The sequence below is a fragment of the Lactuca sativa genome, chromosome 9 (assembly GCF_002870075.4).
Source record: "Lactuca sativa cultivar Salinas chromosome 9, Lsat_Salinas_v11, whole genome shotgun sequence".
Classification (NCBI taxonomy): domain Eukaryota; kingdom Viridiplantae; phylum Streptophyta; class Magnoliopsida; order Asterales; family Asteraceae; genus Lactuca; species Lactuca sativa.
In genome coordinates, this window is record NC_056631.2 from 24,393,513 (window position 1) to 24,409,264 (window position 15,752).

Sequence of the window (15,752 nt, forward strand, 5' to 3'; positions counted from 1 at the left end):
ATACATTATGGGAGTTGGGTACGTACGTTGGGCGTAAGTTGCCAGAGTGCAAACCTTGATTTTTAGGGTTTAGGCCCTATTTAAACATCCCTAAGTCCCAAACCTATCTTCTTTCATCAACCTCCAACCCACCTTTATCCCCAAGAAGACCCTAATCCATTTTTAGAGCATTCTTGAATGAGAGAGATAGAAAAGAAGATCATCTTGGAGGAGTGGGACTCTTTGGATCCATAATAGCAACATTATTTGGCATTACTTGGAGGTAAAAAAATCTGAACTTGATTAAGAGTTGTTTTGATATTGTTTAGTTATGAAATGATGTTCTTTTAGTCCCATAAGCTTGGTATTATGAGTATGGATTACTCCAATCCATATAAGTTGTCATTTCAAATGTTTTGGAGCATTTAAAAGCTTAAAAATGTAATATTGGTTGGTAGTTTCCTTCCATGCTTGATCTAGGTTGTCTTAATGGGTTAAGTAGTTAGAGTTTTTGTGTTTGGGCACTTAATGGCCATGCAAGACCATAAAGTTGGAAATTTTATGGTTAAGGATGTTATTTTAAGGCTAGATCTAGAATATGGACAAAAGAGCTTAAGAATTAAGCTCTTAATAAGAAGGAAAAGAACCATGTTGCGAACGTTGGGCATATACTTAGCTGTGTTGACAAAGTTTGACTTTCTGACTTTGACATGTTTTAACCAAGTTTAACCTAAGGGTATTTTGAGTATTTTGAGTGGTAATTGAGACTGGTCATTATTTGATGAATAGGTTACCGTTTGAGCTAATATTCAGAGTTGTGTCATGTTTATCGATCTTTTTCAGATTGAGAGGTGAGTTTTCCTCGCTGTACTTGTGGGTCGAAGGCACCAAGGCCAGCCCATTTGATTGAGTATGTGGTAGATCAGTATGACTGTATGATGGACGCTGATATGCGTTAGGTTGATAGATCTGTAGGACGACTTGTGATTTCTGTATGTATAGTTATTTGTTTACTGAATACGCTTGTTATCTGTTATATGTCGCCATGTTATGTTGGGGTTGAGACTACTACTTTGTGCTTTCAGTCAACAAACCGGGGTAATCCAACCGGGAGGTTATGGGCTAGGGTATTTCAACCGGTAGGTTGTGGACCCAATAATAACATGTAGGGCAATCCAACCGGGAGGTTGTGGACCAAGTATGCATGATTGTATATGTGATGGTACTTAGGGGGAACTCACTAAGCTTTGGTTTACAGTTTTAATTTATTGTTTCAGGTACTTCAGATGACCGTGGCAATGCGAAGGCGTGACCGTGCACATCCTTTGGTTTTTATGTTGTTTGGATTTTGGTATACTTTGATTACTAAAATACATTCATGAAACAATGGTTTTGTAAACATTTATGGTTATGGGTTGTTTTTGAAAAGTTAAAATTTATTACAAATTTTTGGGATGTTACACACTGCCTCCGGACCCCCGTTCGTTTAGGGGTTTCACTCATAAATGACAGTCTACTTTGAATCTTGAATAAACTTAAACAAGTGTGAACTCCGCACCTTTCGTACTTGTTTAATATTGATCAGATTGATTTTGGCAACAAGTCAATCCATTACACTTACATACAATTTGTGAAACAATTCACCAACACGTAATCCCCAAAATTTTATCTCAAATAGTTGCAAACCGAAAACATCCTTGTAACTTTGTTTTGACTTTTCCTTGTTTTCCAAAACATAAGTAATGCCTTCCCCTTTTCTTTTAACTTTCATTCATAGTTGTTTAGAAAACAATAAAACTACCCCATGCTTACTACAATGCTTCTTTAATGCCTAATATGTCCCCAAACCTTAAATACCAAACAACATTTTTATTCTTGTGTTTATGACTTTCCGGATATGGTCCAAACTTAGTTTCCTTTTCTTAGAACTAGTATAAGACCCTATTTATTTATATGATTTGTGAGATGAACCATAACAAAAAGAAACAACCTATTTTCGCTTGATTTTGTCCTAATGTTGTACGAAACATAAGGACAAGACCTTTCTTTGAAATTTATGAGATGGATCATAAACACACACATTCATTAATTGATCTAAGATGTTTGATCCAAAATCCGTTTTGAATTGAGACGTTTGAATGAGAATCGTTTTGATGTGGAAATCGTTTATGGGATGTTTGATGTGGATTTCCTCAGGGACATTGATGTGAAAATCGTTTTGATCTAGATTTTCCTCATGTACGAGAATATGATCATAAAATTGATTTTGGCCGGAAATGATTACTGAAGATGTCAGACTAAACTACAATACCTAATACTTGATCATAATGATGTTTTTTAGAATTTAATAATAAATCATCTAAAAAACTTACACAAGAAAAAGTAAGTTATTTTTACAAATCATTAATTAATAAAATAATTAATAATCAATACTTAATTTAGTGAAAGAGATATCTTATTAAGTGATGTATATGCTTAATTCATAAACTAATTAATAATAATCAATGCTTAATTTAGTGAAAGAGAGATCTTATTAATTGATGTATATGAAAATGCAATGGTAATAAAATAAAATAAAATGGAGCTAAATCCAAACCAGATCCTAACCAGCCCAATAAAGGGGGCTTTGTAATTTAACCAGGCCGTGTGCGTGTATGAGCATCGGCTTGCGTTTTCGGGTCGTTCCATATAATTGGATTCCCCACTTCTCTCTCTCTCTCTCTCTCTCTCTCTCTCTCTATTTGCGTCTTCAATTTCTTCTTATCACCTTCAAACTCGAACACATATTCACGCTTTGACATTTTTTGACAGATCCGTTCACCCTTTCTACTCCTGCAGGTAATCTTTCCCTCTTACACTCACACACACAGAGAGAGCACGCGTATGTATGTATATGTTTGCTTACACACAAGTTTCGAATCTCTACGGGTTAGGGTTTTTGAACTTCCCAAAATAGTTCAGATAATCCAGAACAGAATCGGTTATTCGGTTGACGCTATCTGAATTTATGTATTTTTCATAAAACCAGAAGTTATCAGCGATTCGGTATGTCTAGCATGAAATTATTGTGTTACAATTGTTATAGCCATGTGTAATGAGAGTGGAAGGTGTATTTTGGTTTTCGTTTTTTGGTTACTGTTATGCTATTTCTTGTAGAAGTTACAGAGCTTGGACTAATTCAATGATGTTGCAAGTTCTAACGAGGAAAACGAGATGTATTTAGGTTGAATTAGAGATGAATTTATTGAAATTTATGATGTTTTTTCTTTGAGTATGAGAGGCATACATTAAATGAAATGAGGTTCACTTATTAATATCACAGACAACTGTCCAAGACACTTGTTTCTACTAAATACTGGTGTTACACTCACATGTTCACAACATTTTGGAGACTATTATAATATATAATTGATGGTGATTTAATGCAAGTATAGGTGACATTGATAAGTAGTTTAGATATCACTAGATTATGTAACAAAAATCTTATATAATTGGTTAAGTAGATGTTTCCCTTAAAAGATCTCATTGATAACTTATGTTTTGATTTGGTTCTCAATCTTGCTCTTATTTTCAGATAATAAGCTTTTAAGGCACAGATAAGAGTTTAATAATAGCAAACCATACTGAAGAAGAAAGCTCCACTTCATCAAGGAACACTTTCCTGCATGACATTTTGACATTTTTTCAATGTCAGGGTTGCTTAATAATGTACCCCATCTTCTTTACCTAAACCATTTATTATTTGTGTGATGCTAATATATGTTATTTACGTAATTAGTTATTGTTTATGTAGTCATCTTTGAGCGGATCAGCTTCAAATCTTCAAGATAATTCAGCAGGGCGACAATTTTCCACTTCTTTCACTGCTCAATCTGGCGCACCTTCCCCTGTTTTCCAACACAGTGGTTAGTTATATAGTTAATGCATTTTACTATATAAACATTTGCATCCTTTCTTTTTGTAAATTTACATAGGAACAATCTTTTTTTAGGATCTATTCAAGGGCTTCATAACATACATGGTAGTTACAATGTTCCCAACATGCAAGGCACACTTGGATCAAGAAACTCAACAATGTCTAATGTCCCTTCAAGTGGGCTTCAACAACCAACTGGAAACCTTTCTAGTGGAAGATTTACATCAAATATTCCTGTAGCTCTTTCTCAAATATCTCATGGGAATTCACATGGTCATCCAGGGCTAGCTAATAGAGGTGGAATGGGGGTGGTTGGAGGCCCTGGGTATAGTAGCAGCACGAATGCAGTCGGTGGTTCCATCCCCGGAATCCTCCCCACCTCTGCCGCAATCGGAAACCGCAATTCCATTCCAGGGGTTGGTGGGGTTGGTGTGTCTCCTATGTTAGGTAATTCCAGTCCTCGAATCACAAACTCAACTGGGAACATTGTTGGTGGGGGCAATATTGGAAGAACATTAAATTCTGGTGGGGGATTATCGATTCCGGGTCTTTCCTCTCGCTTAAATCTCAACACAAATAGTGGGTCTGGAAATGTAAATGTTCAGGGTTCAAATAGATTAATGGGTGGGATGCTTCAACAAGGTACATACTGTATTTATTATTATTATTATTATAGATTAATGTATGGCATTATAAAATATGTATGAATTCTGATGATTTTTTGATGCAGCTTCACCACAGGTAATGTCCATGTTAGGAAATTCATATCATTCGGGGGGCCCACTTTCTCAAAATCATGTTCAGGGTGTGAACAGTCTTAATATGGGCATGTTGAATGATGTAAACAACAATGATGGTTCCCCATTTGATATAAATGATTTCCCTCAGTTGAGTAGTCGCCCTAGTTCCTCCGGAGGTCCCCAAGGGCAAATAGGTAAATACCAAATAAAGTTTTTTTTTTTTTTTAGTTGGGTATTTTTTTTTTTTGATTTGAATTTTGAAATTTCAGGTTCTTTAAGAAAACAAGGACTTGGGGTTAGTCCAATTGTACAGCAAAATCAAGAATTTAGCATACAGAATGAAGATTTTCCTGCTCTACCAGGATTTAAAGGTGATAACATTAACACTCTGTCATTATAAAATATGTTTATGTTAATTTTATTAACACTGTTTTAGATTTTGTACAGGTGGCAATGCTGATTATCCTATGGATTTGCACCAGAAGGAACAGCAACAGCTTCATGATACCAATGTTTCAATGATGCAGTCTCCACATTTCTCCGTGAGTTAATTTAAATATTTTCTCTTTTTTACCAAAATATAATATATGCCCTTTACCTATCAATTTACTTTGCATTTATATATATATATATATATATATATATATATATATATATATATATATATATATATATATATATATATATATATATATATATGTATCAGATGGGAAGGTCTTCGGGGTTCAACTTGGGAGGGGCATTTTCGTCACATCGTCCACAACAACAAAGTAGCAATGTCTCATCTTTTGCATCCGCAAACAATCAAGATCTACACCATTTGGATATGTTCCAACAAGGCTCACATACATCATATCACTCACAGGTATTAATTATTGATGGTTGAGATAAGGAATGGAAATTTACCATATTGACCTTGTGAACTGGTTTTAGGGAAGTGGAGGTTTGAGACCGATGAATTCTCAGAATCCAATCTCTGGAATTGGTTCGTATGAGCAACTAATGCAACACTATCCATCACAGCAACAGCAACAACAACAACAAAGGAATCAGTCTCAATTCCGATTGCAATCGTATGGGGATCAAGGGGTTGTTGTTAATAAGTCATTACAGACTCCAGATCGATTCGGTTTGCTTGGATTGTTGAGTGTAATTAGAATGAGTGATCCAGATTTGACATCTCTTGCCCTTGGAATTGATTTGACAACTCTTGGGTTGAATTTGAATTCGGCTGAAAATCTTCACAGGACATTTGGGTCTCCATGGTCAGATGAACCGGTCAAAGGGGACCCTGATTTCATGGTGCCTCAGTGTTATTATGCTAAACAAGCACCCGTTTTGAATGTGAGTTTTTCTTTTTCTTTTTTTTATTGTTTAATATGTTGGGATTTTATTAATTCAAATGGGTATATGTGTTGTTGTTGCAGCAACGGTATTTTTCAAAGTTTCAGTTGAACACATTGTTCTACATCTTTTACAGGTAGAATTCTAGAGCACAGTCTGTTGTTTTTGTTGTGATTTATTATATTTTGAAAGTGATTTGATTGTTTTATGCAGCATGCCTCAAGATGAAGCCCAATTGTATGCTGCAAATGAATTGTAAGTTATCAGAAATTCACACAATATCCCATTTGAATTTGAATTTGAATTTATATATTTTGGGTGGGTGCAGATACAACAGAGGGTGGTTTTATCACAGAGAGCACCGGTTATGGTTTATGAGAGCTGCAAACACAGACCCTCTTGTCAAGACAAACACATACGAGAGAGGTTCCTACATTTGTTTTGACCCAAACACATGGGAAACCATACGCAAGGTTGCTAGCTGTGGCTTATTATTTATTTATTTTTTGAAAAATCCTTAATAAATATGTGTGTGTGTGCAGGATAATTTTGTGATCTACTATGAGATGTTTGAAAAAAGACCGGCATTACCTCAACACTGACTTTTGATTGAGTATTTCAGTTTTACATGTAAAGTCGTTTGGATTTTAGGTAGTGATTCAGTCAGTAAGTCAGATCAGATTCCATTTCTCATTTCTCTAGGGAGGGTTTTACTTTTAGGTTCAATTTGTCAAATATTATCATCATTTACATATAAGAGTCATCATCAGGAAACATTATTTTACTACATCTTTCATTGTTGGCAGATTTTGAAAATATGAGACAAATTTTGGTGACCGAGATTGTAAAAGTATATACATTATGTATTATTGTATTTTTTTTATCCTACTTCTACTTTGGTATAATTTGATTTTTTCGTAAGTAGTCAATTGTTTAAGTTTCAGTTCCATGTATAGACATAAATGACCACAATAATTCATCTATTTTGCATTCATAATAAAAAGTTTCCAACACAATAAAATACTTTATATTGAAAATGAAATTGTTGTGTCTCTATCTAGAAGACTAGAAGCGGTATTTATTGAGAGGGGCGAGGGTTAGGGTTGGAGTTGGGGGAGACTAGGGCTTTCAATGCTGGCATTAACCGTTCCAAGAGCTCCTTTTTGGTTAAAGCTCTGTCTGATGTACAATCTTCTTCCTAAACAATAATGATAGTAATTAATAAACATGTACATAATAAGTAAGTCATCTGATTTTTTTTTTTTAATTTTATAAATACACAAAGAAAGATGTAAGGACTTACATCGCCTGTTGATGCTGATATAAGGGTCAAAAGTGTGACTGTTGCACCATGGTACTCTTCCAAGGTTTTGTATGCTGAATCATCTAGTTTCTCCTGTCAGATTATTTTCTTTTTCAGTTTTTCCATAATTTTCATATCAACATGCAAATCATTTCATAAATAAGTTAAGTTTTGGCTCATTATTTATACGATACCTTTAATTTAGAGATTGCAACCGAAATGGTCCTCCCTGGTGCTTGAAGAGCTCTTCCAAAAAACTGTGTATATGGCCCACAACACAAGACAACACAACAAAGTCAACAGATGAAAAATATGAGATAATAATTAGGGGTGAGCATAATAACCGAAAAACCAAACCATAACCAAATTAACCAATATAACCGAACCATAATAACCGAACCATTTTAAAAACCGTTGGTTCGGTTTCTAATTTTTGTTAACCGATAACAAACAGTTCGGTTATGGTTTTATAGGGTAACCGAATCATTATTAATCGAACCGCTAATTTTATATTTTAATGCATAAAAATTATCGATTATATTATATAATAATATAGTCAAACTTATTTAAGACCCATTAAATTTCCAAAATATAATTCATTAATCCTCACTTATCAGGAGACGAACGTACAATCAAACCATCAAAGGATGATCACATAGATCATACAGACACATATAATTTTCCAATTATGCATTGAGTTAGATTATTGATTAATGTTGTAATTCTTAATCGGCTAATTCTATAACTTGTAAACATTATTCACAATTAGTTTAATCTTCACACTCATAATCCTAATCGGAGGCTTCTCACACCGTTAATCCTAATAAAAAATTGTTTTGACTTTGTAGTTCTATTCGAAGGATTTTTTTTAATTTATAATCAAAACTTCTAGGTAAGTTAAGTTTTCAGCTCTTCTTCACTATATGATATATTAAGAATGTATTTTTTCTAAAAAAAATTGTTTTTTTATTTACTGTTTTTTACTTAATCACATTGAATGTATATGAGTGATTGTTTTTTTATCCAGATAATACGTAATATAAATGTTTAGTTATTTTATTTTATAGATTTTGATTTAATCGCATTGAACATGTATGAATGTTTGACTTTATTTTAATGTTAATATTAATTATCAATATATGAAGTTATTAATGTCAAATATTTTTTATTTTTTTTATACTTTTTATTGAATGTTTTTTATTTTGAATGTGACTATGTTTTATCTCACTCTGAGTATCAAAGGTACACATTTTATTCTATTATTATAAGCTAGGTTACAAACATTTGTGTCGAGGACTTTTTGTATTCTCTTTTTATTTTTTATGCCACTATACTTTCGCCATTTATATTATTTTGAACATTATGGTTAACCAATATTAATTATTAACCAAAACCGTTAACCGACAAAAACCATTAACCATAACCAATATTAACCATACCCAATGGCTACTAAAATGCATTAACCAATCATAATGGTTATGGTTCGATTTTGACCAATAACCGAACCAAACCGCACCATACACACCCCTAATAATAATTATTATAATAATAGAAAAGAAGTAACCTGTATATAAAGTAGAGAAACGACTTTAGGCAGAATGGTGACTGGATCAGTTTCAGCAGAAACTTGAGTTGACAAATCCTGAAAACATTATTTATAGTTGTATAGTGAATAAGTAGTCAATATAAGTGATGTTTCTTTTTTGAACCCATAAAAAGGTAAGGTAAGGTAGGCACCTTTCGATATGAATGGAGGAGACTTCTGTCCAACTTCTTGTCAAGCTTTTTCACACTTAACCCACTACACACATATATATTAAATTATTATATTCAGTTTCATCACAATACTTTGCCCAACTGTCATTTCAATAAAGTCTGGTCCCTAAAATTGAATTTCTGAATTTATAATTGAATGATAGTAAATTTTTACATCATATTTGGTAACACCCAAATTGAAAGTTGGGGTGCCCTGTTTATATCACTTATCACTGAATATTTTTAAAGGATTGTCCTTTATATTATTTTTCATCTTATTATATCAATAAATTGCTTTTTTTTTTTTATAAAAAAAAAAAAAAAAAACAAATCTTTGGTTTAGGTTTAGTATGAGAAGTAATATAATAATTTTTATTTTGGATAATTAGTTTTCTTGCTACTTACCACTCATCTGCAAATGCTCTTAGTGTTGTCATATATGCTTCAACACGCTGTCACATAAACCATTCATTGGACAAAACATCAGACTGTATATATAATAAGGTACTAATTCATATTTTATAATTGTTTCATTACACTATTAAAATAAGTATGATTCAATTGTTTTATTGGAATTTGGAAAACATACAAAAAATTACCTTCCCTTCCAAAGCTTCAACAACTGCATTAGCCTTCACAGATAGAGGTCCCTCAAATTTCTTTGCCTATGATCAAACAAGCCAAAAAAAAATCTTTTAATGTAATAAAAAAAATAAAATAACAACATTAAAAAAACAAACACAATATAAAAATATCTAATACCAGAGCAACTCGATCCCCAGAGCTAAGTGAAACAGATTCTGTGTTGTCAAAATCTTGAACATCAATTCCATTTTTCAATTTATTAAGCAGATCCTGATGTGAGAGCCATAATCATGTCAGTCTTTATATTTCATTGTGGCTACAATATAATAAAAATTAAGATGCAAAGATTTGTATATTATATATATAATATTACCAAATGTAATAAGAGCATATCGACCATAGGGGCAGCTGTAGTTCTTAGTAAATGTTTGTGCAAAAGAACTGAAGTTGATGGGTTGTCTTCAAACAAGTCTAGACCTTTCTCATATAATTGCATATTCAATGAAGACTGCAATTTAAAAAGTTTCAGAGGCAATAAAAAGAAATTAAAATTAATTTAGTATTCTATGAAAATGTTAAATGTAAGTTACCTCATCTAGTTTCTTTTGCAAATTATCAAGGACACGTTTGATTTTCTGTGCATTATCTGTTAAAGAAGCTTTTTTTCTCTCATTCCATGCATTGATCAGCATGGGTCGTAAATGATTAGCTAAGGGCACAACAACTGTCTCTGGATCAACACCTAAATTGAGAAGAAAAAAAAATAATATATATAAATAAATAAATAAGTAAATAAGGAAGTTAAATAGGAAACAAGAACTCACCTTGATCTTCAAAGTCAGGTACAAGTCCATTTATCTTTTGACATAGTTCTTCTTCTGAAAAGATACCAAGGGTATCCTCGTCTTTTTTGGCACTTGATTTTTGGTCTGATCCATGTGATGAAGATGCAGCTTTTCCTTTTCTGTGGTTCTTCTTTGATTTAGGAGGAATAGGTTCTTGATCATTATCTTGATTATAATCAGCTGTTTTGGTATTTGTGTTGGATTTTCCTTTTTTCTTCTTTGATCCTTTATCTGATGGTTGTTTGTAGGACCCACTTTCACTAATCGTGTCATTGACTTCAGATGGAGTGCCATTTGTTTCTTGTCCTGATTTAGCAACATCAGTAAGACTAATGGTATCCAGATCTTTCTCCATTCGTTCATAAAGATCCTAAAAAAACAATTCACAAACTGTTTTAAGTTTTAATTCACAATACTCTAATAGAAAGAAATAAAAGTACGATGCAATAATACCTTGATGAATGTGGTGCTGAAAACATAAGAGTCTCCCAAAATGAGTGCTTTATTATCCTGAAAAATAAACACAGTGCTAATGGTTTAATAAAAGCTTAAGAATAGCATCAAGATTGTGAAAAAAAATTGGAGCTTTTATAGGAGAAAGAGAAACACCTTAAGTGCTGACTGTATGGATGGACAAAGAGACAACATCTTATGTGCATCCTGGGAAACAAAGGATGCTGGTAAAACTGAAAGGGAATCAATCCTGTAGTAGTCAACAGAAAAGATCTTTGGTCAAAATATTTGATTATTTAATTATTACTAGAACATGATATTAGTTTAACCTTTGAGAATTATGAAGAGAGACATAGAAGGAAAAGAGAATTATTACCAGCTGCCACGTTCAATGGCATCCTCCACAGCAGCATCCAGCATCTCAACAGTTGAAGGGTGAACAAATAAAGTAATCAAGGGTATACCTTCAGGATACCTGGACTACATTACATGCATGATCACACCATTGATTAGATAAATATTACAAAAAGCTTTACAACAAAGAGACTTGTAATACCTGAAGAAACTGAATTGGTTGTGTAATTCCAAGTTTATGCAGAGCATCATAGCTGACAACAGAGTTCTGTAACATAAAGTATCACTTAGTTGAAAATATATCACTGAAAAGAAGTGATGTAATTGCCTAATTAGGTTAACTATGACTTCATACCTGTGAAAAGAAAGAATCCACACATTCCCTTTGAGCAATGGCAAACACCTGAATGGTGTAATTACCTAATTAGGTTACTAGATGATGATTCGTGACTCAAACCAATGAAGGAAAAAGATATGGTTACTTACACTAGGTGTCCAATGAACTCCAGCACGAACTGATCCAAGAACTTGACCTTCCTTCACCAATCCATTAAACATTGATTGGAAAAATGAAGCTTCAACAGCCACACCACTTGCAGCATCCATTTCTTGTAGTAATAGTTGCAACGAGCCCCACAATACTGACAGGTTCATAGGGACAGTGATGCCTCTAGCAGCCCCTCGAACCATGGCATTCACACGCGCAACATATGCTGGTGTGTACAGCTGTCCACCTTCAAGTCTGCCTTTTATCTACATGCCATACAACATAATCCTATCAAATTTGATATCATAAACATAGATTTGTTTATAAAGGTGACCTTTTCTTCATCTTCTTTTGTTTCATAAGCAAATTCTATTACCATAAGGGACTTAAGCAGTAGCACAATAGCAGCTCTCTACAATTTTGTAAGGTTAATTCAAATGAAATTGAAACTTCCTGCATTACCAGGGATCCAAGTCGAGGCTCCAACACTGTCACGAGTAACTCCGAACCAACTTGCAACTGAGCCGCAATCTCAGCAAGCGCAATCTGACTGCATTCTTGAAGCCGATCATTAATCTCCTCACATACGTTATTCCAGTACCAATCAGATATTATTTCACCATTGATCAACATTAACGATGAATCATTAGCAACAACAACTTGCGCTTGTTTCTCCACATGGTACAAATCAACACCGACAATATCAGCAAGATCAATCAACGAGACACGCCCTAATTTCTTTATCTCCGACACAATCTCAAGCCGTAAATGCTCCTAAAACACATTAAGTCAAATGACAATAAGAAATTACTAGAAATGAATCAAAATTACACACAGGACAGCGAGTATACGTACAGGAGTGATGTACTCCTTGCCGGATACAGTGTGTAGGAGATCGAAGTCGATGATATGGAGTTGTTGAAGCTTTTGTACTAATTCAACGACGTTACGTTCTGATAAACGAATGCTTGATTTCGCTTGTTGAGCGGATTCAAATTGTCGCTGTAGTTCGAGTAATTCTTCATCCATCTTTCCGATGACTGATCGCCGATCACTTCAAAGTGGTGAGGTTTTCGTGTTGCAAAGGGTTTATTAAGTAAGAGACAAAGATGCAGAGTCTCAAAGATGGAATCTAAGCGAGACATAACAAAAAGACCGGTTTTAGACGAGTCCGTTAAAAGACTGGGAACCGGTTTTCGATAGACCGGATCGAAAAATGACCATTTCTAGATGGATCTAAATAGACGAGAACCGATTCAAAACTGGCTCAATACAATACGGGTTTCATAAAAGACCCAAAGCTAAAGTTTAACATACATATAATTCTTATATTAATCATACATTATTAAAAGAGACAAGTGTATATATATATATATATATATATATATATATATATATATACACACACACAAAAAGAGAGAGAGAGGTGACAAAAATTAACCCGACACGAAATAAATGAGTTTGGGTAAGATATTTCAACCCGTTTAAATAAACGGGTTGACACGACAAGACATGAAAATTAAACGGGTAAGGTTAGGGTTGAGAATTTCAACTCGAATATGACCCGTTTATTTATATGCAAATTTTTTGAATTATTTAAATAAACTAGAAAGATACAAAACCAAAACCATAAGTAAAAGAAAACCTTCAAATTGAGTCATTTTGTAATTTTGAAATGACTTAGCCGTCTAAATCAAGACTTAATTTTAGTTTTTCCATTCTCTCCCAAACTACCTAGTCTTTTTCACCACTCTCACATCCTCGCGACCTTTTTATCCGCCTCTCTAACTCTTACTCTTTTAATTTTGTCATCTGAACTTGCTTTGACTTCATCTATTCTGCCTCCAAACCATTAGTTTTCCCTCTCCGCCTACCTAACTCATACTCTTTCAACATGCTCAATCTTTTAACCTCATATGACACGACATATTTCAAGGTATAGCCCTAACCCGAAACCCGACACGAGCTCGACACGAAAATAAACGGGTTGACACGACACGACACGTTAATTAAATGGGTCGGGTTAGGGTCAACCACTTTTAACCCGTTTAGTGTTTCGACACGACACGAACCCGACACGACATGATTGCCACATATATATATATATATATATATATATATATATATATATATATATATATATATATATATATATATATATATATATATCTTTACTATCTTATAAAAGAAATCTCACTATTTCTAAAAATAGATTGAATATAATAATATTATTTTTTTAAGACGTTCAAATCATTAAGCTAATAGTATAAGTAGTCATCAATAAAATAATATTAAATTTAACCCGTGTTTTGAATCCTTATATTTCTCAACAAATTCTATCTCCTTCCCCGAATTTCGGATAATTCAAAATTTGAAACCATCAGAAAATACATGTTGATTCAAATATCCCTCCTGCAGATGGCTCTTTCTTACATCCCCTGCTATAAAGCCTACCGTGAATCTATTGTTAATGGAGGTTTTGCAACATTTTGCAAAGTATAGCATGTTATATTTTTGATGTTGAAGATCTAAAATTTTATCATAGTTAGGTAAGAATCCTCTTCTTGAATCCTTTTTTCTCTCTCTAAACACAATGATGATCTCGAATCGTTCAGGTTATCTTGCACCCCTATATTCTCACATGTCTTCACTAATAACATCAGCCACCATTGTATTCACAAGATCAACCATCATCGCTGTCAAAACCATCAGACACCACCACATCAGGCGACTCCTTCCTATCACTTCTTATTTGTCTGTATCTTGAGTTGGAATCGCAAATCAAAACACCCAGGTCATATTTGGAGTTGTTATTTGCTACACATCAAATGATAAAGCTTCAAGATTTTGTTTACCTCTCATCTTATTTAGACATATGATCAATTTGTATGTGATTTTTTGGTAACAGAAAGCTCGGATTTCTGTTGTTACTGATATGTCAACAAAGTGTTTTCATTCCTCCACTTTCAGGTGACATTTTTGACCTAGACATTCTTTGATTTCAAAACACTTGATTTTTTTTGGATCTTCTTATGGATGTGATGGTTCTGGGAATGGATAGGGCAAAGGCCTTATCTTAACAATATTAACAGGTTTTTATTTTAATCCTTACTTGTAATTGATTTCATCATTTTTAACTTTTTGTATTTTTTATCTTATAAATATATTGGGTGAAGGCTTTATTATATCAGGTTTGTTCCTAAAAAGGTTTTTACTATGTTTCTTTAATGTGTTGGCTTTGCAGGTTCAAAGAACTCAACCAAGAGGGCCAGTTAGAGCATTGTATTATCATTAGTTTGTGTATTTTGGCATCTTACTTTTGCAATAAAGAACGGTTAAACACAAGATTTGACATGATTAAGGTAGTTTATATATTTTTCATCTTGTTTAGTTTAAAAATGAAACCTTTTTCATCATTGATCCTTATAATATCAAGTTTCATCACATGGACTTCCTAATTATGGTGATTATTGTCCTTATTAGAAGGTTCTATATAGATTTTGTTCAATATTTTAAGGTTTCGAGAACCTAAATCAATATGAATCCTTGAATTACATACCATCGTTGAAAATGTTTTAATTTGTGACCAAACTTGGTTTAAATCCACAATGAACAAGTTGACACCTGAGTATTTTGTCGTTCTCAAAGGCCTATTTATCGACTTTTGAATCACAACACTTGATATTCTAAAGGTTTATTTTTATAAAATATTATTTATATATTTTAGCATTTTACTTAATAGGACATTAAATTAATAAAGGAATTAAGGAAAACGAAAAAAAAGAGGACGATAAACAGTACAGGTGGTTTGGGTATGTATAAACTATTATCGACTTTTGAATCACAACACTTGATATTCTAAAGGTTTATTTTTATAAACTATTATTTATATATTTTAGCATTTTACTTAATAGGACATTAAATTAATAAAGGAATTAAGGAAAACGAAAAAAAAAGAGGACGATAAACAGTACAGGTGGTTTGGGTATGT

General features: G+C 33.2%; 2 protein-coding genes and 1 non-coding gene across 3 annotated transcripts; 1 reads left to right on the forward strand and 2 right to left on the reverse strand.

Moving 5' to 3' along the window:
- The first annotated feature begins 2,656 nt into the window (after nucleotides 1-2,656).
- Nucleotides 2,657-6,884, forward strand: LOC111881148 (probable NOT transcription complex subunit VIP2). Its single transcript, XM_023877542.3, has 13 exons — nucleotides 2,657-2,817; nucleotides 3,554-3,687; nucleotides 3,773-3,884; nucleotides 3,971-4,537; nucleotides 4,626-4,829; nucleotides 4,905-5,006; nucleotides 5,083-5,177; nucleotides 5,342-5,500; nucleotides 5,569-5,979; nucleotides 6,063-6,115; nucleotides 6,193-6,234; nucleotides 6,308-6,452; nucleotides 6,522-6,884. The coding sequence occupies exons 2-13, from the start codon at nucleotides 3,667-3,669 to the stop codon at nucleotides 6,579-6,581; spliced, it is 1,971 nt and encodes a 656-aa protein (XP_023733310.1). The 5' UTR covers nucleotides 2,657-2,817; nucleotides 3,554-3,666; the 3' UTR covers nucleotides 6,582-6,884.
- Nucleotides 3,801-3,884, reverse strand: LOC111881167 (small nucleolar RNA snoR35). The gene has a single exon (XR_002846709.1). It is a non-coding gene; the product is annotated as a small nucleolar RNA snoR35 (small nucleolar RNA).
- A 58-nt stretch (nucleotides 6,885-6,942) lies between the features above and the next one.
- Nucleotides 6,943-12,910, reverse strand: LOC111881147 (E3 UFM1-protein ligase 1 homolog). The gene is made up of 19 exons (XM_023877541.3): nucleotides 12,617-12,910; nucleotides 12,224-12,535; nucleotides 11,761-12,027; nucleotides 11,630-11,677; nucleotides 11,477-11,542; nucleotides 11,297-11,400; nucleotides 11,077-11,170; nucleotides 10,921-10,977; nucleotides 10,447-10,837; nucleotides 10,213-10,364; nucleotides 9,996-10,130; nucleotides 9,800-9,892; nucleotides 9,637-9,702; nucleotides 9,443-9,489; nucleotides 9,020-9,083; nucleotides 8,847-8,924; nucleotides 7,477-7,539; nucleotides 7,283-7,375; nucleotides 6,943-7,177 (listed from the first exon to the last, which is right to left on the reverse strand). The coding sequence occupies exons 1-19, from the start codon at nucleotides 12,788-12,790 to the stop codon at nucleotides 7,058-7,060; spliced, it is 2,424 nt and encodes an 807-aa protein (XP_023733309.1). The 5' UTR covers nucleotides 12,791-12,910; the 3' UTR covers nucleotides 6,943-7,057.
- Nucleotides 12,911-15,752: the final 2,842 nt, after the last annotated feature.

Bases quoted from the DNA above. Each gene is read 5' to 3' on its own strand.
- LOC111881148 (XM_023877542.3), top strand. From the start codon at position 3,667: ATGTCAGGGTTGCTTAATAAT. The intron at 5,007-5,082 runs GTGATAACATTA...GATTTTGTACAG, and splicing joins TGCTCTACCAGGATTTAAAG to GTGGCAATGCTGATTATCCT. The intron at 6,235-6,307 runs GTAAGTTATCAG...GGGTGGGTGCAG, and splicing joins TTGTATGCTGCAAATGAATT to ATACAACAGAGGGTGGTTTT.
- LOC111881147 (XM_023877541.3), bottom strand. From the start codon at position 12,790: ATGGATGAAGAATTACTCGAACTACAGCGACAATTTGAATCCGCTCAA. The intron at 10,365-10,446 runs GTGAGTTCTTGT...TTCTCAATTTAG, and splicing joins ACCTGACTTTGAAGATCAAG to GTGTTGATCCAGAGACAGTT. The intron at 7,540-8,846 runs GTTACTTCTTTT...CCATATACACAG, and splicing joins TTTCTCTACTTTATATACAG to TTTTTTGGAAGAGCTCTTCA.